The sequence below is a fragment of the Prinia subflava genome, chromosome 17 (assembly GCF_021018805.1).
Source record: "Prinia subflava isolate CZ2003 ecotype Zambia chromosome 17, Cam_Psub_1.2, whole genome shotgun sequence".
NCBI classification, from domain to species: domain Eukaryota; kingdom Metazoa; phylum Chordata; class Aves; order Passeriformes; family Cisticolidae; genus Prinia; species Prinia subflava.
In genome coordinates this window covers 6,285,397-6,306,612 of record NC_086263.1, presented here as the reverse complement: position 1 = coordinate 6,306,612, position 21,216 = coordinate 6,285,397, and the positions used below count along the sequence as shown (strand labels likewise).

The window sequence follows — 21,216 nt, the reverse complement described above, 5'->3', positions numbered from 1 at the left end:
CTTTTTCATTCCAGTTCAAATCTGTCCCAAAGCCATGCTGTTTAACAGTCCATCAGGAAGAATAAAGCCAGCAGCATGTGGGCACTTACCTTGCAGCTCCCCTTGGTGTGACAGAAGTGAAAGTATGTCTTCACATGTTCACAGACTCTACCAACACAAAATTAGTTTTGCATCTAATGCAAAGTCTCTTGCCATTGGCCCAAGATGACAAGTAGGATGTTCTATGAAACAGCAGCTTGTCTGGCTTGCACATGATGTTCACAGTTTGCTTGTAGCAGCATCCGACAGAATATTTGTTCATCTAATCATCACTTACCTTGCCATGCCTACATGGTGTTAAGACAAACAACCTGTTGAAAACAAAGTTCATTCACAAGCTTCCTCTCATAATGCCTAGAGCTGCTTTTGTGGTGATCTGCAAGCTTATTTGCTTAGCTTTTTATTTTTAATTGTGCCTAGACCAACACAAATTAGAATTTAATTAATTATAAGAGTCTGTACTCCAGAGTGAACAGATACTTTTTGTTGTATTCTTGCATTGGCTATAGCTTTTAAGAAAAATTCCACCATAATCTGAAGGGGAAAGGAAATAGAATTTGATGAACACAATGACATCCAGACTCCCTGCTTCAGTAAGGCAAGATTTTAATAAGCTGCCAGTAAGAAATGGCTTCAGCACAAGGCAGCAGCTCCTATGAGCAAAGCAGCTGCTGACCTGCATAAGAAATTTCTCTTTGCAGAGGAGATCCATTTCTACAAGGTTCTAGGGAACATTCTCACTTGAAGAGACAAAGCTGTTTCCTTCCTGGGAGCAGCTGATCTCTTGCCAGTGTTCACAGACATGGGGCCTGATCTGTGCTGCAGAACATCAGCCTCTTCAGGCTGTCTCACACTGAGAGACATTGACAGGGAATACAGCTAAGAAGCAGGACTCAAAGTACTGCAGAAGTCATTACAGAAATAAATGTGCTGGAGGGCTACAAGCCCTGAGAAGTGGAGGCAAGACCCTGAAGGAGGAAAAGATGAGGGTGTGTGGATGTATGTTTGTGTGCAAGACAGCACAGGCCTGTACAAGTGTGTACTAGCCCACAGTCAAGCAATGTTACTAAGAAACACAGATATGGTTATTATTGTTTTAGCTTATGCTTGAGAGGTCTATAAACCAGCAGTGTGTTCAGTAAAAACTGGATTCATGCAGCAAACCATGGGGTCCCATCTCTTCAATCACCCAACAATTGGTGCCCTTGTGTGAGGAGAGCTTTGGCCGCCCAGCTGAGCGGCTGTCGGGGAGCCCTGCAGGACCAAGCGCCCGGAGAGGACGGGGGAGCCAGCTGGCAACCATGAAATCCCTCTGGAAAGGAGGTGAGCTGCAGGGGAAGATGGGCAAGGGATGTCTGCTCAGGAAAGAGACATTTTTGAGCTTATGACAAATCTTTTACAACAGTATGGCAAATCCTTATCTTCACATGACTTAAAAACTCTGTTGAGATGGACAGCAGTTAAGTTACCGGGAGTTACCGAGTCCACAGTCTTTACAACAGATTTGTGGGACAAGGTGGGAGTGGAACTGTAGGAGCGTGCAACGAAGGGGAACAAAACTGTTGCAGAAATGCTCCCCTCCTGCTGGGTGATTTTTGAGGCCCTAAAAGCCCAAAAAAACTCCGATGCTAAAGGGGATGCCTCCTGCCTTCCCTTTGCAGCGAAGCCTCAGAGTTCTTTATGACCTGGAGAGATTGCATCCCTCTGTACAAGTAAGAGAGAGAGGGGCCCCTCGTGATCCATGGGGGCATTTGCTGCTGGCTGAATGACAGTGATGGAGATACCCCTCTGACCCTGGACCTGCAGACCCTGAACCAGAACCAGATCTCTGTCCCCTCTGTCCCCACAGCCAGGAGCTGTGGCTGTGACTGCTGCTGCTGCCGCAGAGGGTGTGGCCCCCGCTGGCACCGGCCAACATGATGTGCTATAGGGCATCAAAATACTGACTGACACTATGGACTCACTGAAACTGTTAAAATTTAACCTGTGAGTTGTGACTTTTAACAGGATCCTTACTGGAAGGATTCAAAGGTGTTTGTGTGGATGTGGTGTCTTTGTACATATTGGTAACACAGCAAGATTGCATAATTCACTGGAAGTGATTGGCTAAGTCATAAATTTCACGTTCTTTTGCACACATTAAAGACAAACCTTGAATCTTATCTGTAGTAGTTATTTGAGACTTAGCTGTAATTACTATATGAAACTCCACTGTGAACTTTACCAGGTATTTGCTTTTTACTTCATAGTTTTAACAAGGTAATTTTATTGTGAATTTTTTAGTATAGCTATTTAGTGATTCAAGTACAATTATTTTTCTTTGCCAAATTTAAATTAAAATTAGACTTGACATCAAAACAGTTTAAGTATATTGATGGACCACAAATACAATAAATAATATCTTATTTTTTAGAATAATTTGTACCCCTAACTTTGTAACTGTTTATAGGCAAGTGTCAGTTTTACAAACCTACTAACCTAACCAATTACTTGTGTAAAACTTATGGCACTATTATATAACTAATTTTGTATTGTTTTAGCCTTCAATATTTATATCCCATTACTTTTATTAGGCCAAACTCAAATCCATCGTATAGGCAATCTTAAAAATCTGCAGCAGTTTAATCCCTCTGATAAATTTCTGTTGCTGCTATTTTGGTACAATTGTTTACCTACATGTTTTTTACCTTGATGTTTAACTGTTGTATGACAAATTTTCAGTAACTTTTTTGTAATGATAGAGTCTAAAATTAAGAACAAGGAACTGTGCTTCCTTGAAAATTCCTTGGCTCTGTATCTGTTTTCCAGTCAGGAAACTGTCTTTGACCTCTCTGGCCAAAAATTGGTTTCCACAGCAGAATTTTTGTCTGGGATTCCTTCTATCCAGGGTGAAGATCTTTGAGATACTGCTGGTTGAGCAATTTCTCATAGACTGGAAAGTCTATTTAACTAATTTCCCTATTTTCTGATTACAATGATTCAAGCTGTACAATATATAGGCATCAGCAGTTCACTACTTTGCTTTACTGCGTGACTTCCCCTCCTGCTCTATGGATTCTCTTTAACTCACATACAGCTTTTGTAGATAACAGATGTTTCATCACAGCTGTATCTCTCTTAGGGATTGCCATGGTAGTGTTCTCAAGATCCAAAAGAAAAGACATGCCTTAGCTATGGAAAGTGCTAAGCAATAGCTACATAAGAAGTACCAAACAGTAAAAATGCATGGCCTGACTTAGTTCTCTTTTTCACACACATTGTTTGTGCTGTGACACGTTATAAAGAGGAAAGTGAGTTGAAAAGGAGAACTTGTGCTTTTGATTTCTCTGCATTGAGGGGAAGTATCACTTCTAAGTAAATACGGTGCTGTGCAAAGTCTACAGCTAATTTTGGAACCCAAATAATATTAGTAAAATGTCGGTAATTAATGTTACTATTTTTCCCAGAGGCAGTGAGGTAGATGAAAGTGTACCAATGTAGGCCACATTATATCCTTCAGCACACAGCATTTGGTTGTGTCATGAACCTTGGTAGATTTTATCTGGTGTCAAGAGAGTAAGAAAATTTTTTTTTCTACAAATGCAAAAACAAAACCAGAAATAGAAATCACATTATATTATTGCAAATTAGGACTGCAGCAGCAGAAGAACTTGAACAAAGTTTTTAAAGCTTAAGCCTCTCTAGTCCCCTTTCCCTTATTTTGGCCTCAGTTACAAGATAATCAGCTTTGGGTTCAAAGGCAGAGTGTTTTGGCACGTTATTGCTTGGTTTGTCTGTAGCCCAGCAAAAGCCAGGGACAGCTCTATAGAAACTAGGCTTCCTCCCAAGTTAGGATCTTGCAGATCTTGTTGGAAAACTCTTCAGGAATACTTAGAAGACATGGGAAAAGTAAAACAGGAACAAACTTGAAATCTGTATATCTTAACACCCATTCAAGTCCATCTTGCTTTTTATTTCAGTCTCCAATCTTGACATAACAGAGGAAAGAATTCTGTGTTTGGGTTGAAAAGCCTATAATCTCCTGGTCATGATGAACACTGCCTGGGAACATTTGCAGGTGGAAATTACTTAAGGGTTGAAACACTTGCAGAAAATCTGCTTTTCTCATGTTTAAGTAGCAATCATGATGATGTACCACAAGCTGTTTGCTCACTTACTTGTCTGCTTTGGAGGGAACTATCCTATGGAGTGGAGCTCTTTCTCCTCAAGAAGTCCACCATTCTCCCATTAGTGGATCCCCTCACAGCCAGTCCCACAGGTCCTGGGGCTCTGAGCATGCATTTCCACCAGCAGCTGGCAGCTGCCTGGCCTGGAGATGGAGAAGACATTGAGAAAACCTCTTATGCCTCCCCTTGGTTTTCAAGTAGTCTGTGAACACTACAAATGCACAGATCCCTTAGCAGGAGTTTTGGGACAGGCAGTGCACAACAGTATTCATCTTGTTGACAGAAGGACTTCTCATTTATCTGTAGCTAAGAGCAAAAATTAGAAGAAAAAAAAGAAGAAAAAAGAAATTAGTATCTCTCCTTTCACCACCACTGCAATTCATACAAGTAGTCCAATACATTGGTACACTGGAGCATGTGACATAAACCCCCTGTAATTTCCTTTACAGTGAATAAAATAGAACAAGAATGGGAAACAGCACACAAATGCAAACTCCAGCTAACAAGGAAAAGCATGCGTGCAAAAAACCACAGCCTTTGTCAAGTTTCAGACTGAATCAAAAAAACTGGCCAAAAATAATAAACTGACAGTTGCATAAACCACATATTTTAGGGGCTTCCCTAGATCATTTCTGATCTTTGTCAACTAAAACACACACCAGACACAAAAGCTTTCAGTCCATCAGTCAGTTGAATGAAGGAGCACTTATCATGACCCCCATTCCAGCAGCTGTGATGTTCTTGTAGTTGCACACAGTGATTGTGGTATCACAGCAAGGTCACAGCACCTTCCTCTTCAGGAGCTTCAGGTCTATTCTGCAGTGTGGTTCTGCAATGTGGTCTCTGGGCTGCTCTGCCCTGCAGAAGGGGAGCCCTCACACCCTTCTGCTGAAGCTGCTCTGCCCTGCATGAAGGATGAAAATCAGAAAGTCAGTGCATTCTCTGAGAAACCAACAGGTCTGGGTTCTTGCCCTTTGTCCAAGCTTTATTTCAGTATTTTTAATTGGTGATTATTTAGAGATTTTTGCCTTGTGAATTCAGGCCCAGTCACAGGAGAAACACCCACCACTTGGGAAGTCAGGGAGAAGTTTTCATGGGAATAGCTGTGGAGACATCCAGCAGAGCCTGGAACTTCCTTCTCTCCGAGGCTGGAAGGTTGAGGCTTGTCACCTTTCAGGCCATAGAGGAAACTGTGGTCTCTTAAATCATGGCCTTGGTTGTAAAAGGGGCTCACAGGCCACAGACACGAACCTTGCTTTCAGTTTTGCCAAAAGATTTGTCTCCTGCCTGTAGGAGAGCTGTACACTCCACAGAGTACATCCAGCAGCACCTGGTGCATCCTGTAAGGAATAATCAGTCAATGTGTCAGACCCCATCCAAAGCACTCAAAGTCCCTACAGCTTATCTGGGGGATCTAGGGGCCTGCAGACCAATCTGAAGCACCCCTTTTTCTTTGTACCACTCAAACCTACACAAAAATACGAATTTTGTGAATTTTAATACCTCAGAAATCCCCTCAAGTTCTCCATGTCTCAACACAAGGAATACTAGGAAGCTGAAGCTATTTGGTGAACTAGAAAAAGAAGAATTAATAAATTAGGAAAGATACTATTAAACAATAATGCTATAAAAGTAGGGACCACAGGCTGCTTCAAAAAAATTCACAGGTTCACAGAAAAATTCACAGAATTAAGAATGGTAGGTACAGGTTTTTCATTTCATTGCATCACCAGATTAGAAACCCTTTCTTACTTTGTGTTTTGTCTATGTTGTCTTTGTATTTTTTTCTGATAAAGGAATTGCCTTTGCCACCTCCCTGACACCAATTTAAAACAAGTAAGAAAAACAAGTGCCAGCAAGTATGGCAGGAACTGCTCAACCACAGCCTCCACAACAAAAGATGAAGTAGAACTTGCCAGTGAAAGTGGCTGAAGAACTGTCCAAGTTTCTCAGGGAGCTAAGCAAGGCTGTGTAGCAGTCAGGGGGGAAAAAAGAAAAAGGAAACATGTAAAAAAATCTAATGAATAAGCAAGTTATAGCTTTCATAAGCAAATTTAAGTTTTATTTCTGCAGATAAACCAGTAGAAGAAACAGTTCTCAATTTTTCATGTCAACCTCTTTTGTACTAAGCTTCTCAACTGTTTGATAGCCATTAGGGTTTTTATTTAATAGGTTAAGATTTTTTTCTCAGTAAGACTATAGAGGCTTAAGGCAGGACAGCTATTGATATTTGTGTGTGAGTGTACAGGCATTTTAAGTTCATGTAGCAAAGAAGGGAAGGGACTCCAAGCACCTCCAAGCACTTCTGATAAAATCACTTCCACTCTGGGAAATGGATCCCAGGGCTCAGGGGTAAGCTCTGCTTACTGCAGCAGATCTATGAAGGTGCTTAAACCAAACTTTGACAGCCCAAGTTCCTTATTTTTGGAGTTCCCAATCTGAGAAATGAGAGATGATTTCAAAATTAACAAACACCAAGAATTGCACCGGAGAGTGACTGAAGCTTTGAACATACCAAGAGATACATAAAGCTAAATACACTGAAAAATCTGCATCCAAATGTTGGGAATGCACCCCAGGCTGGAAGAGGGCTGATGACCTGGCCTTGGTGTGCCCTTGTTTTGGATGTTTCTAAGTGACCACTGCCCAGTCCAAGCAGGAAAATGGTACTGAAGTAAATTCATTAATAATTTCAGAGCCTTTTGTTTCCTGCGTGACTGTACTAGAGATTCCTACAGCATGAGTTAAATAAGGCCTTAAAGCCACACAGGGATTGCAGAGGAAAAAATAAGGTATTTAATAAAATATGTAATGTTTCCTCGGTTTTTCCCTAACTGAAAGGAATGCAGCTGCCACTGCACTTCTTAGAATTAAAACAAGTTACTGTGCAATAATGGGAATTTATACTCATTTCTTCACATACTCAACAATTATTTTTCACCTTTCTGGGCACAACTAAATGAAGGATCAATACTTTTTTTAAAATGCCCATTTATATTTAGGGCCCAAACTTCCTCAGCTTTGACATATCTTTCTGTTACCCATTTCCTACTGATGGCAGAACTTGATCTCTACTGAGAGTGTATTGTTATATATCCCCCAGCTAAAAGAAACTATCCTGAGCCCATTCTCTGTTAATACTGGGCTGCAGTTACAGCAATTCATGCATGTGCAGCCAAAAAAATCTATTGCAATCAGTTCTGGGCCAAAGCAGGAAATCGCCTTTGACAAATTAATTACAAAGTAATGCTATTAGAAATTTATTTATTTAGTACCTTCTCTGATTTGCCCTATCACACCCAAATATAAACATTTTATTGAAACTCCAACAAACCTTTTAAGAGTATCTCTGATGAATGAAAGTGAGGTAAGAGTTATTACCAGATTAACAATATTTTCCAATATTCAGAGGAATTGAATACTCAGCTGCAAACACACTGAAATGCCTAAATCAGAGCAAAACCATCCTTAGGCAGTTTACAGAGGAAGTCTGCTAAGTCTATGCAAGATTCATGGGAGTGTTCCAAGGAGAAACAGAAATCAGCTGACTTCTCAGTAATTGTGTGACTAATACAGGATATTAATCTTAGAGCAGGCTCTACTGTTGAAACAGAGAACGGAAGAGATTTTTTAGATACTCATATTGAGCCTCTGATAGTGCTCTACAATGGAAATGCCACTATTTATTGTGGAGAGGGAATTCCCTGTAAGGTAATGGCAAGGACACAGCAGCATGTGATGTATTTTTGAACTATTTTATGCTCTATACTTCAGTCAGCAATTAAGTGAAATCTTAACATATTTCATAAATGGTCTAGGTTTTCCTGTGCAATAACCTGAAAACCAAACCACCATTCATAAATTCAGTGTAATGATCTCTTCATCTGGGGCTGTTGAAGCAGTATTTGACTGAAGCAAACAACACTTTAGGGTGTTGCTCCTGTTTCCAATGTTCAAATAATTTGTAGTTAAGTTACAACTCAGAAAAAGTGTTGAAAATAGGACAGTTTGTTCTGTAAAATCCTAAAAAATACTAGAAGCTTCTAATGAGGTTTCACTTGCACGCATTAACTTTAAAACAAGGAAGAATTCTTTCCCAGCAAACCCCAGAGAAATTAATTTCACCAATGATTGCTCTAGAGACCAAGGATTCTTTCTAGCTCTCAATTTGCTCTAAAAGAAAATGATGAGCTATACAATATCTTGAATAATCCCACATCCCAATTTTATATAGCTTCTTAGAGAATTTACCAAAACCATTTGCATGGTACAGTGACAGTTTCCTGTGGGATTATCCAATAGAGTTTGTTAGGAAAACAGATAATCCCTACAGTGAGCCAGTGGAGATGGGCACTGGAAGGAGGGAGAACTAAAGAAACATTTATCTGTTTTAAAATCAAAACACAAACCACAGGTTCTGCTTCTTTTCCAGTTATTTCATCACCCATGAAATCAGTTAGCAGCAGAGTAGTAACTCAGACACCTAATGCTGTGACAGGCTAATTGTCCCCTCTCCCACAGAGGAGCTGTTTTATGTGATAAGGGACACAGGACACAGTTATTTTCTGGTGCCTTAGAATGAAAAGGCAATGGCTTGGACAATACAGCAACATTACAGCACTACTGAATCCAAACAATCAGATTTGCTGGCAGGACTGCCCTGAGAGGCGCAGCAGGAGCTGCTGCAGGAGCTGGGGTGGATGACCTGGCAGCCAGGAGGATGCGAGGCCTCCCTGCACTGCTGAAGGCTCCTGTCACTGAGCTCAGGAGCTGCTTCCGAGTCACAAGCTGCCTCTGTTTGAGTTGCTGTTAATTCATGGCTTGGAAGCAGAAGTGCATGTTGATACAGGAAATGAAGTTGAGGTCAGCCTCAGGTATGCACATAATTATTTATTATAATTATTTGATATTATTTAATTGTAGCTCATGAGAGCTCTCAAAGACAGCTATCTCTTTATATCTCATTGGAGAATGAAAACCCACTTCAGTATTTTGATATTGTAGGTTATTGTGAGCCATCCCATCAAATCATAGGTGCCTATTCTTTTTTTTGGTGGCAATTTACTGTACTTAATGGTGTTGCTTTTAGGTAGAAGGCTGGTGACTTGGTATTAAAGGACAGTACGGCAGCTGAGCTTTGTTTTAGCTTTTTGGGCTATAGACAAACACTGACACTAGTATGGTGGATGGTTAAAATGGCGATTTATTAGCTTGTATCTTTGGGCTAAATACTTGAAGGGGTTTTGCTACGTCACAAAGGGATGGTGGGTCTTAGTAGTTAGTAAAGGGGAATGGAAATTTACTGAAGTTAGAGGGGAGTTGCATACTTCAGAGGGACTTTTTTTGCTTATCTCTATGGACAAGGCTGTGGATGAGGGGGAGGAAGAGCCCTATCTGCTTTCCCGTTACATTCCGAAATCTTCCGCGGCGCCTGTGTCCTTGCCTACCACATTAATGGCACACTGTACAAGTTGTTTTAACACTACCAAAAGGCCAAAATATGACAACTGAAATATTAACATCATTAGCTATTAACAATACCTTTCCTCCCTTACAGTTATAATCCTATAAGAACAGTTTATCAGTTTTTCTTACCTATTAGGTATTGCTTTGCTCCAGGAAGTCCTGCACAAAGCTGCTTTCCAGTTGATATTTTTGAAAAGTTCACCTCAGTAGCTTCTGTACTTACTCAACAATCTGGTTTAGTTAGATGTTTTAGAAAAAAACTAGGAAGTTATTATTTTGCAGATTTATTTAATGCTAGTAGCTAGCCAGATCTGCACGTGGTTGTGATTAATTAGATCTTCCTTGACTCTCCACTTCATACTAAGCTGTCCAGACTTTTTTCCCCCATTATTGTGAAACCCTTACCCCTATCCTAAGCTTGTCTTGTTTCACTTCTTTAATTCTGCTGCATAATCCACCTACATTTTAAATTGAGGCACAAAAAATATTATTGTGGACTCAGAATATCCTGAGTTAGAAGGGACCCACAAGAATCATTGAGTCTGACTCTTGGCCCTGCACAGGACAGCCCGAGTGTCACACCCTGAGAGCCCTGTCCAAACACTTCTTGAGCTCTGTCAGGCTCGGAGTTGTGACCAGTGCCCTGGGGAGCCTGTTCAGTGCCCAACCACTCTATGCAGGAAGAACCTTTTCCAAATACCCGACTTAAATCTGCCCTGACACAACTTCAGACCATTTTCTCAGGTCCTGCCACTGGTGACCACAAAGAAGAGGTCAGTGTCTGCCCGTCTACTTCCCCTTGTGAGGATGCTGAAGACCACACTGAGGTGTTCCTCAGTCTCCTCTCCTGCAGCTGAGCACGCCGAGTGCCCTCCCCGCTCTGAGGGGCCGTGCTGTCTGCAGGGCCCCACGGCACCTCCACAGCGCTGCGGCGCTGCCGCCCGCCCCGGGGCTGTGCCGCACAGGCACAGGGCCGCTGCAGCAAGGACAGCGCCGGGCTCTGCGTGTGCGCCAAGCGCAGGTGTGCCTCATATTTGTACACCTACGTTCACCTGTCCCTCCGCTCCTTTTCCCTTTCAGGGTGTGTATTCAGCCTGAGACCCCAGCGGCCCTGACCCGGCCGCAGCGTGTGCGAGCCCGCGGGGCGGACAGCAGCCGGCGCTGAGGGCCGGGGGCTCCGGCCGGGGCTCCCGGGGCCCCTCATGCCGCCAAAGCCCGCCCGGCCGCTGCGGCCCCGGCGGGGGCGGCCACAGGCAGCCCCGCTCCAGGGCCGGGGGAGGAGCGGCGGTCCGCGGGGTCTCCCGGGCGGTGCCCGGCGAGGCGCAGCCGCCGCGGGCTGTGGCGAGGGGCAGCCCCGCTGCAGCGGCGCAGGCCGGGCCGGAGCCCGGCCCCTTCTCCCGGGGCCGCAGCCGCGGCCGGGATGAAGCAGGTAGGGGCGGCGGTAGGGGCGGCGGGCGCGGCGGGCGGGGCGCGGCTCCCCCGGGCCCTGCGCGCTGACGGGCTCCCGCCGCAGGCTCTGGTGGACGACACCGAGGATGTGTCCCTGGATTTCGGCAGCGAGGAGGAGCTGGCGCTGCGCAAAGCGCGGATCAGGTAACGGCGCGGAGGCCGCAGCATCGCGGCGCCACGGCCCGGGCCGCCCTGGCTGTTCCCGTGTACAGAAAACTCCATTTAAACACTTCATTCCCATTTCTTGACAAGGAGGGTGGTCAAGCGCTGGAACAGGCTGCCCGGGGAGGCCGGGGGGCCTCTGTCCGGGAGATGCCCGGGCTGAGCAGGCGAGGCCGAGCCCCGCTGCACCCCGGCATCCCCCGGTCACTGGAAATGAAAACCTGACAGCCCAACATCCCAAAGCCCCAGCAAACAGTGCTTTAGTCAGAGCTGGAGCAGCGGAGACAACTCTCAGCTCCAGCAAAGCCCACTGTGCAGCAGTGCTGGGCCACTGCAGTGCACCCCTGAACAGCCAGATAGCTGCAATAAAACTGTCAACTCCCAGCCACTCTGTGGAGGAAGAGCCTTTCCCAAATACCCAACCTAAATCTGCCCTGACACAGCTTCAGGCCATTTTCTCAGGTCCTGCCACTGGTGACCACAGAGAAGAGTTCAGTGTCTGCTTATCTGCTTTTTGATTTCCTACTGTGGGGTGTGATGCTGTGTGGAATATAAAATATCTTATACTTGTAGACATTAGCTGAGAAAACCCTGCCCATTAACCCATCTCATATGTCAGGCTGAGCATTCTACCCTTGGGTTCCTCACCAGAGGTGTCACTCTGCAGCTCTTGCTGCACAGAAGTTCCAGGTGCCAGAGCTGTTCAGTCAGTGGCTTTTGAAGAATCTCCAATCAAAGATTGTGAAAGGAAGAGTTTTATGTCAAAAGGAATTGGGCATGCACTGATCAATAATGTATATAATCACCTTTGATTTAGATTGCTTTCTTCTGCCTTGCCCCAGTTTGTTCTGGTCCATTACAGTACTATTTCTTCTAGATGTAAACAGAGAAATACAATAGATGTTAAATCTGATACCACATTATCTGAGATAAAAAGCAATCCTGTAGCTTTACATGTTTTCCTAGTGTCTAGTGAAGCATTTCTGCCTTTGCACTTCTTTGGACTTTGTCACTTCTTGAGTCAGGTTTATATTTTGGTGTATTCTTGAAGAACGTAGCCTAAAGGGTTCAGCTAAGCTGGGAAATACAGCTTAGAAGTACCTTGAACACATGAGCCAAAGATTCTGTCTGAGGGACCAGACTAGACGTAGCATGAAGTGAAACCAGCCTGGAATGATTGTAGGAAGTCACAGCACCAGGCACTTCACTCTGGAGATCTCAGAGATTCCTGATTCATGCTGCTCAGTAATACAGCACAGGTAAAGCACCAGCAAACTGTACTGTTCTGTGATCCACTTTGTGTAGACACTGGTTTCTCTAGAGACAGCTCTTCTTTCTGGGCCTCAAGACAATATTAAAAGATGATGTCATATTGATGTCGGCTATAGAATGCAGAAATGAAACTGCTTACACTGGTACCACACGTTTGTTTTTATATTTCTGAAGAATCTTGTGCAAATGAGCCTGCAACTCACCTAGGTGCTGCAAAAATTTGTTACCTTATTAGAGGGCATAAAAACATGTTCCAATCATTTGTCTTTAATGTTATTCCAGTTTTATATATCTTGAACTTGGTCAGAATTTACATAGGCTGTGACAAATTGTGCTTTTGTGATTCTCTGAGGTATGTGCAAAAGGGCTCCTTAAAAGCAAAAGGTTAGTGGCTACTTTCCTAAGAAACTGGAAAAAGGTAAGTTCATTGCAGTAGCAGAACTTTGGATCTGGAAATCAGGAGTGTGTGATTGCTTCTTTTACAAATCAGTCAGGAAACAGAAGATGAGATTAAACCTGCTTACAGGAAGAGAGAAGATTCAGTCAAGACTTCTGCAAGCAAAAGATGTAAAATATATGAGTTGTCTGTATTGTCTTTAACCTGATTATTGTATTGAAATTTTTTAACATTTCTGAAATGGTATATAAGCTTTTGGAAAGCCTGAGTAAAATCAAATTCTGATCACCAAAACAGTCTTCCCATCTATCAATTGCCAATATGACCCAAATTTGATTCTTTAACATGGGATGCAACTAAATTGATTACAGCTCATTCCTGTCCTGACAGGCATCATGCTCACAAACTGAACAGAGGTTATTGTAACAAGGCAAATGGCAATCACTGAGCCTTGAGGCTCCAGTTCTACATCCCATGGATGTTCAGGTGCAACAGGAAAACAAGAAGGCCAAGCAAGAGAATTGCTGTGCTTTCAGGAGCAATGCCAAGCTGAGCCAGGGCAGAGGTGCAGTTTCCTTTTTCCTTTCCATAGTCCCAGTAAGTGCTCAGCACTGTAATAATTGAGACCTTCTTGCTCGGGTGGTTTTGTTTTTTTTTTTTTTTTGTAAATACCCTTCAGTGTTTGCTATTGGAACAAATTCAGCATCCAAACAGTAATCCTGTTGTAATCCAGTAATACTGCTGAATCTGCCTTCCAAAATGAAACATGTCTCCTCCAAAGTTACTGCCACATTTGAAGCACTGATCATTAGAAAAGCTCAGGCAGCCCTGGTGTGCGCTGGGGTTGTGGTCTGTGAAAGCTGCTCTGGACACAAGGGTACCACTTCCATAATTGATTCTCATCTTCTTGACCAAGACCAAGGCTGGGAGCAGCCAGGCACTGCCAGTTTCAGCCAGTTCACAACATCCCCTCCACCCACCTGGCTGCTTGTGGCAGAAAAAGCCCCTTTGCCCAAAATGTCTGTTCAGTTCTAAGTCAGAAGGAGTTTTTGGAAAGTTTGAAGTTCACGTGGTCATGACCAGGAGTAAATATAAACGACACGTGTGCATCATTCATCCCTCTCCAGTCATGCATGCAGTACTACAAGCACAGTATTGCCATCAGAGAAACACCAGAACAGTTAAACAGCTACAGAGTAATAATATAACAACAAGGATGTTTAAACTATAGTAGTTATTTAAGGTGTAATGGTTATTATGTAGCTGTAATTTAAGTTTAAATAAAGCAATTGTATATATATTTTATGTCCCATTTTATTAAACACAATAATAGAATGACATTTAATAGTTGATTATGCCCTAGCCCATACTTTTGTTAATTGGCTGTTTTACAGTTAATTGTTCACAGAGGAGCTTAATGAGACAATTGTTGATTTAAGTATCTTACTCAGATATTTTAGTCTCTTAAGCTGCAAGGAAGAAGTTACTTAACTGCAAGAGCCTGTAGTTAATTCTCACTTATAACTAATTAACACAAGCAATTGCACAGAGTAACATTTTTACTTGGCATATTACCCTGAACATTGTACTGTGCTCATTAGAGCATTCTTCAGCCTCCCCATCCTACTGTGCAGGCCAATATTCCATGTCACATAGTTACATCTTTCACTGAAATGTCTATTTTGTTACAGACAAAATTTTGTTCAATGAGTAAAGCATAAATACTAGTGAAATTAATAAGCAATAATTCAGAACAACTGTTAGATTCCCAAACCATTCTGCCTGTCTAAAAGGAATTGTTTGGATTTAGACATTAAATATGAAAGTCCATTTTGTCTCAGAGCAAGCAGCTACAGGTTTTTTTTTTAGTTTTAGAGCTCATATTTTGTTTTCAAAACTGTTCTGAAAAGCATAAGAGCTCTCTCAATTCTTCTGTGCTTTGCAATGCTGATTCATTTCATGAAGTGAGGATTTTATGGTACTGGGGTGCACAAAACCACTAAACTCCTTCACAGATTACCAAAGAATCTGGTGAAAGGCTCCGTATTTTGTTCTGTCTTTGAGAAAGTTTTGTCAGGAACACCACATTCATTTTTTAGCATTAGACTGAAGCTTGGCTATTGAAAATACCATTATCAAATTGCTTTGATAATGAAGATACCCACCAACATTGAAATAATAGCAGCTGCAAACCAAAATGCCATTATAAACTTGAAATAGCTGCGTTGTGCTACAATGTCAGCAAGTACTGTAACATTCCCTCCTGCCCCATACCTCATATATTCTCTGTGTTTTCTCTTTTCTAGGCACCCACTGGCCACCTTTTTCCACTTGTTTTTCCGAGTGAGTGCTATTGTTACCTACTTGTTCTGTGACTGGTTCAGCAACAGCTTTGTTGCCTGTTTTGTCACTATTCTCCTCCTTCTATCCTTTGACTTTTGGTCTGTCAAGGTAAGATGACCCTCAATAGTAATTACCTTGGAAAGTATTTTGTTTGTCATTAATTAAAACAAAAAAATCGAAATGTGTATAATGACAGAAGTGACAAAAGCATTGCATTTTGTTAATTTATTAAATGTCTAGCCCATTTATGAAGCTGTTCACATATGTTAGTTATTTAGCACCATGTTTTCTGTGGCTGATCACTGCAGTCTACTAATATGGTAAGAAAATTGCTTTGCCATAGGTAGATTTGTTAGTATGCTTTCCCCCTTAAAAAATAGATTTAAAAATTAAAGTAATGCTGACTTTCAGTGATGGAGGCCTGGGGATATCCAGATCTGCAGCCTGTGCCCAGACCCCAGAGGGCTGCAGAGGACTCTGAGAGCCCTAAAGCCGTGCAGGCAGGTGGGGCAGGCCAGCCAGGATCTGGGGCTCCACATGGGGAGCAAAACAAAGCAAGGCTTTTGTTTTGTAGAAGGGAGCATTGGTGCATCTCCAGTGTTCTGAAAGCTTCTGGTGTTCATGCAGGTGCAGAAATACACTCTTGGTTTGTTTCACTGATCCTACACAGCTTACTTGCGTGTCAGTAACCTCCCATTTTTCAGTGTGTTTTTTTTCTCAGTATTCCTCTTTTACTGAGGAAATTTGTTTGTTGGGTGCTTGACTGACTTAAAAAAGATACAACCTAAAATTTCTTGTCTAAATAAGTGCTCTTGTGCTAATTATGATATTGAAAGAGAAGAGGCCTCTAAATTTGTAACTTCACCCATTGTTAATGGCTGTTGTACTCAAGCTGGAACAGCTTTTAGAAGTAATTTTAATATTAGATAAAAGAAGATGACTTTTGAACATGCCTTTTAAATTTTTTTCTATTTTTAACTGTTATACTGACAAGTGACTTGTGCTACTGATTAATGCAAATAATGGTTTCATCACTAGAATGTGACAGGAAGACTCTTGGTTGGTTTGCGTTGGTGGAACCAGATTGATGAAGATGGAAAAAGCCACTGGGTGTTTGAAGCAAAAAGGGTAAATATATTAATAGAAGCAGGCACATGGCAAACAGAATCCATAGGAAATGTGTAAAGCTGATACCAAGTCAAATAAAGTAACAAATAGAGCACCTTTGTAACAGTTACTTTTTATCCAGCTTCTATAGAAAACAATGTCAGTATTCAGGTGCAAACACTGGTTTGTCACATCCTGGAAGCATTCAGGGCAAAACAGGTCTCACAACATTGTCAGCATATGGATCAGCAGAATAAATATTAACAGCGTGGTGCTATAGGTGTGAAATGTTTCTGGTAGTTTTGTTTTCTAGTGAGAATATCTTGTAATAAACACATCTTTCCATAGATAATCCGAACACAAAATCCTCTTCAGGGAAGATCTACATGGAAAGCAATGCTGAATAGTTCAGATTTAGTATTTTGAAGTTAGTATTTTATTCCTGTTCATGGAATATGGCAGGAAAGAGAACCAGGATCGCAGAGCACTCTGACACTGTCAGTGCCCCCCAAACACACTGAGGGGGTGGAAATAAAGCACTACACAACGGCATTTGGCATCACTGACCCAGGGCTTGCTTCCACTTGCTGACATTCTCTCCGCAGCCCCGCTGAGCCTGGCAGGGCAGCGCCGAGGTGCTGCTCCCCGGACATTCTTTGGAGCCCTCCAGCTGCGTTCCCAGCCCGGCCGGGCTGTCCCGGGGCTGTCCCGGGCTGTCCCGGCGCTGTCCCGGGCTGTCCCGGTGTGCGGGGCCGCAGTGCCCTCTGCAGTGCCCTCTGCAGCCTCGGCTGCGGAACACAAATCCATGTGCTTCCTGTGAGTCTAAGGGAGGCCTGAAGACAGACTAGAGGAAACCCTGCGGGAAAGAATACATGGAAATTTCAGTGTACTGAAAATTAACTAAAATTTAAGAGAATTTTTCAGAATGGAAGAGTCCAGAGGGTTTTCTTTTCCAGTTGTGATGCTTCTGTTTCAGAAGTTGGCCCTAGAAGTCATCCAGTGGTCTGGGGGCTGGAGTGAGATTTTGAATTTTGGAAAGATCAGAACCTTCTGAACAGTACTCTTACTTTAGGGAGATTTTTTGTTCTTTGCTAAGTGTGATGAGGGGTGAGCCCTTCAGTGTAGATAGAGACGTGAGCTGTGCTGTTGTGCAGAAATCTGTAAGCAGGGCTTTGCAGCCTGCTCTCAAGTTTCTGCTCTCCCTGAAGAACAGACAGAGCACAGGGCTCAAGGCTGCCTCCTGCAGTTACGGTGTGCCCAACTCCAGCGTGATGCACGAGGTGCTTTCAAAGCCACGGTTCTTAATTCATGGAATGTCAGCAGAGTTCAGAAGCAAAACCCAAGTATTTATATAATAGGAATACATAATAGTTTATATAATAGGCAAATAAGCTTCATGCAAGATACAAATTAAGCCAAGATACTGCATCTTTTAGGGAAATGTATAGAAATATGCACTTCTGTGAGAATTCCAGTCTGAACTAGAACCAACTAATAAATCCTATGGATGAAAATGCTGCCGTGTACAGTAAGGCATCAGGAAGGAAACTGGGCATGAGCTACTTCTCAGTTACCTTCTTCTCTGTACATGATAAATGAAATCTTCCTCCTCTGTTCATTTGTCAATCATTGTGGGTTTTGACTTTTTGACCAATAGTCTCAATTTTTTCTTCCAGATGCCTACAATAGCTGCCTCAACTGAAGCTGAAGCCCGAATCTTTTGGCTCAGTCTCATCATCTGCCCAGTGATTTGGACAATGTTTTTCTTTAGCACCTTGTTCTCCTTGAAGCTGAAATGGCTGGTGAGTCAGGGGGTGCTGAAAACAATTTTGGTAGAGGGAGAACCAAATTTTGAACCAAATTTCAGATTTAGTTTTGAACCAAATCTTCCAGCAGTACAAAAATTCCACCAGCAACTTCAAAGAATCCCGAGGAGTTTTCTGCAGTCAAGGCACTCTGGAATTGATTAGTAATTTTTAGCTGCACTTCTACTGGGTTATCAGATGTCAGCTCCTTCCTCTAGAGAACCTCAAGTGGTGGGCAAAATTATGGGCTTCTGTTTAACTGTAGCAACTTACTCTGCCCCAACACATTTCAGCCAAATTTAACTAATGCAAGAGGACAAAAAATGAACCAGTGATGTTGATTTTCAGGTTTTTAGGTCTCCTGAGAACTTAAATGTACTTCTAAAAGTAAGGATTTTAGATCTCTGGTACCATTCCCTTTTGAAAGAACTGACATCATTAGCTCATAAAACCTTTATAAATTGAGCTATTAGTAAGTATTTTATAATTGCTCTACTTATAAGCTATCTACTTAAGAAAATCACAGCTCTTTTTTCTAAATACCAGAGGAAATTTACCCCATATATTACCTTATGTTAAGATATTTTTGTCTATGAAATCTTCACATTTTCCCCTGTAAAAATTAAGTGCTTGGCTAATTGCTGTATTATTCATTCTGTCAAGTTCCCAGCCATGCTCAGTACCATTTCTTAATTCAGTTTGAAAAGATAAAAAGCACCTCCAACATGTGTAGCTACATAACCAGTAACAGCCAAGATTGCATATTCTTCTTCAGTTAAACAAGAAATTCAGCTATGGGCATGAATCAATTGCAAATCATTAACTGCTTGCTGGTGCCCCTAAACAAGCAATAGTTAAAATCAAACCAGCATTCTTTGTTCATGGCTCCACCTTTATTTTTTAAAAGCAGAGATTGTTTGCTAAGCCAAGAGCTGCTGGAGACAGAACTCCAGCTGGCACAGGAGTTAGGTTGCCCAGGTGCTTGCAAAAGGCAAGTTACACCAACAAAAGTAAAAATCACTTCTGGGAAACTGGGTTGTGAAGGCTAAGAGAAATATTTTTATAAGTTACTGCATTAGTCAGATTGGCTCCACCTGCTGCTAAACCTGAAGTACCACAAAAGGAGCTGATTATTTCACTGCCTGTCAATGCTAAATAGGGAATCTATCCATGGATGCTCTTTGTAAGTCTGTAAACTACAGATACTATTTGTTTATAATAAGGTGTTTGTCAGCTAAACAGGCCTGCAGATGTGCCATGTGTGTGGGTGTGAAACTTATAGATACAAATGGGGTTTAAAAAAAGGTGAAACGTTTCTGGGATCTGTTGAGTAGGTCCTTTTTTCAGTAAGTGCTTTTAGGAAAGTAATGAAATTTTTCAAGATCCAGAATGAGAAAACTGATATTGGTGTTTTGATGAAAAGAGGTATTTTGTAGAAAGGAACTATTGTGTTTGACATGACTGGATGTCTTTGGAGGCCATTTATTATTGGAAGGAATGTCCCATCTGGATAGTGTGTACACACACATGTATGTCCTACAGTCAGTGCGTAGCCATGGATTTGTCCCTGCTGAACTCTTCTTTGTCCACAGGCTCTGGTGATTGCTGGGATCTCCCTCCAGACTGCTAATTTATATGGCTACATCCACTGCAAGTTAGGGGGACAAAAAACCATCAGCAGAGTAACCTCAAGGTTGTTTGGCGCCGCAGATGTTCCCAAGAGTGAGTACTGAGCTTCAGCCCCTGGGGCAGCACAGGCCCCCTCCCTCCTGGGGCTGGCTCTTCCCAGCTCTCAGCTCCTGCAGTGAGTCCAGGGGGATCCTGGTTCTCCCCAAGCCTCTCTGGCAGTGTCACATGGAGGAGCCATAGCTCCAGGCCACTTTGCTCCATGTTTGGAAGCCTGCTGAGCTCCACAACTCAGCTGCTTCCAAGCTCCAGAAGAATGTCCCCAAGTTAAATCCTTGGAGTTCCTGTAATCCTAATGCCTCTGCTTAAGCACAGCTGGAGGAGCCATCCTCAACCCTCGGGCTTGCAGCTGGCAGCCCCCTGCTTTTGTGAGAGATCCTTGTCCCAGGTTATGCTCACAGCCGTGTATGCTCTGTCCCCTCAACAGGACCCAGCAGGAGAATTTCAGAAGGTGGCACTGAAGAACGTGGGAAGACAGGCACTAGGTAACCAAACAAGGAAGAGCTAAAGGATGAGCAGTAAAAAAAGTCATTCCTGAAAGTTCTTCTTCATGGGAGGATATTTAGATAAAGCTCTTCTAAGATTATGCCTGCATGAAATAAAGTCATTTGTGTTTGAGTCTTTAGATCCTGGAAGGTTTAAAGCCTTTGTTACTTAAAAGCTTCACCAAAAATTGTGTGAGCACAGATGGTGCTCAAGGTTTACAAGGAGCACACTGCTTTCAGAAAAGTTGTCAGCTAACCTCCAACTGTTGGATTATCTTAACCAGAAATTACATGTAATGAAAAGACAATGCTAATTTGTTTAACTTTAGAACAACAATAAACCAAATCAAACTGCCTTGCCCTCTTGTACACAATACTGATTTTTCAGAGCTTTCAAATGACAATCCCAAAGGGCCTCTTAGTTAATAAAAATACTGAATGTTTATTTTTTAATGTTCAAGCTTAGGGTCAAATAGAAGAAAACAAAAGTCATGAAACAGTTCACCCACTACTTGTGTGAAGCTGGCAGTTATGTATAGTTAAATTAGCCTTGTTTTGATACCTGTAAAAAATAAACAAAGCAGTGCACTTGTACTATAATACTACTCTGGCTTTCACTCTAGATACAGATCTTTTCCACTGAAAGAAGACACTTAAACGATGTTTCTCAGGGAGAGAGAACTGGCATTACAGCTCACTCTTCTGCAGCAGGCAGGACAAAGGCAGCTGCACATGGCCCAGTGTCAACCCAGCAGATTTTATATTCAACCTCCTGAATGTGTGTTGTATTCTCACCTCTGCTACCTTCACAGCCAGGTTATCGAGGCAGAATGCACTTC

General features: G+C 42.4%; 1 protein-coding gene across 2 annotated transcripts; it reads left to right on the top strand.

The window, feature by feature from the left end:
• The first annotated feature begins 1,138 nt into the window (after positions 1-1,138).
• On the top strand, positions 1,139-20,732 carry TVP23A (trans-golgi network vesicle protein 23 homolog A). Of its 2 annotated transcripts, none has more exons than XM_063414889.1 (8): positions 1,139-1,362; positions 10,752-11,100; positions 11,185-11,264; positions 15,258-15,402; positions 16,333-16,422; positions 18,078-18,203; positions 19,799-19,928; positions 20,320-20,732. In XM_063414889.1, the coding sequence occupies exons 2-8, from the start codon at positions 11,092-11,094 to the stop codon at positions 20,379-20,381; spliced, it is 642 nt and encodes a 213-aa protein (XP_063270959.1). In that variant the 5' UTR covers positions 1,139-1,362; positions 10,752-11,091; the 3' UTR covers positions 20,382-20,732. The 2 variants fall into 2 exon arrangements, with proteins under 2 accessions (XP_063270959.1, XP_063270960.1); XM_063414890.1 differs by having other exon boundaries at positions 1,140-1,362; positions 15,258-15,294.
• Positions 20,733-21,216: the final 484 nt, after the last annotated feature.

Coding starts and splice junctions, on each gene's coding strand:
- TVP23A (XM_063414889.1), top strand. Junction 11,265..15,257: donor CTGCGCAAAGCGCGGATCAG/GTAACGGCGCGG, acceptor TCTCTTTTCTAG/GCACCCACTGGCCACCTTTT. Junction 18,204..19,798: donor CCTTGAAGCTGAAATGGCTG/GTGAGTCAGGGG, acceptor CTTTGTCCACAG/GCTCTGGTGATTGCTGGGAT.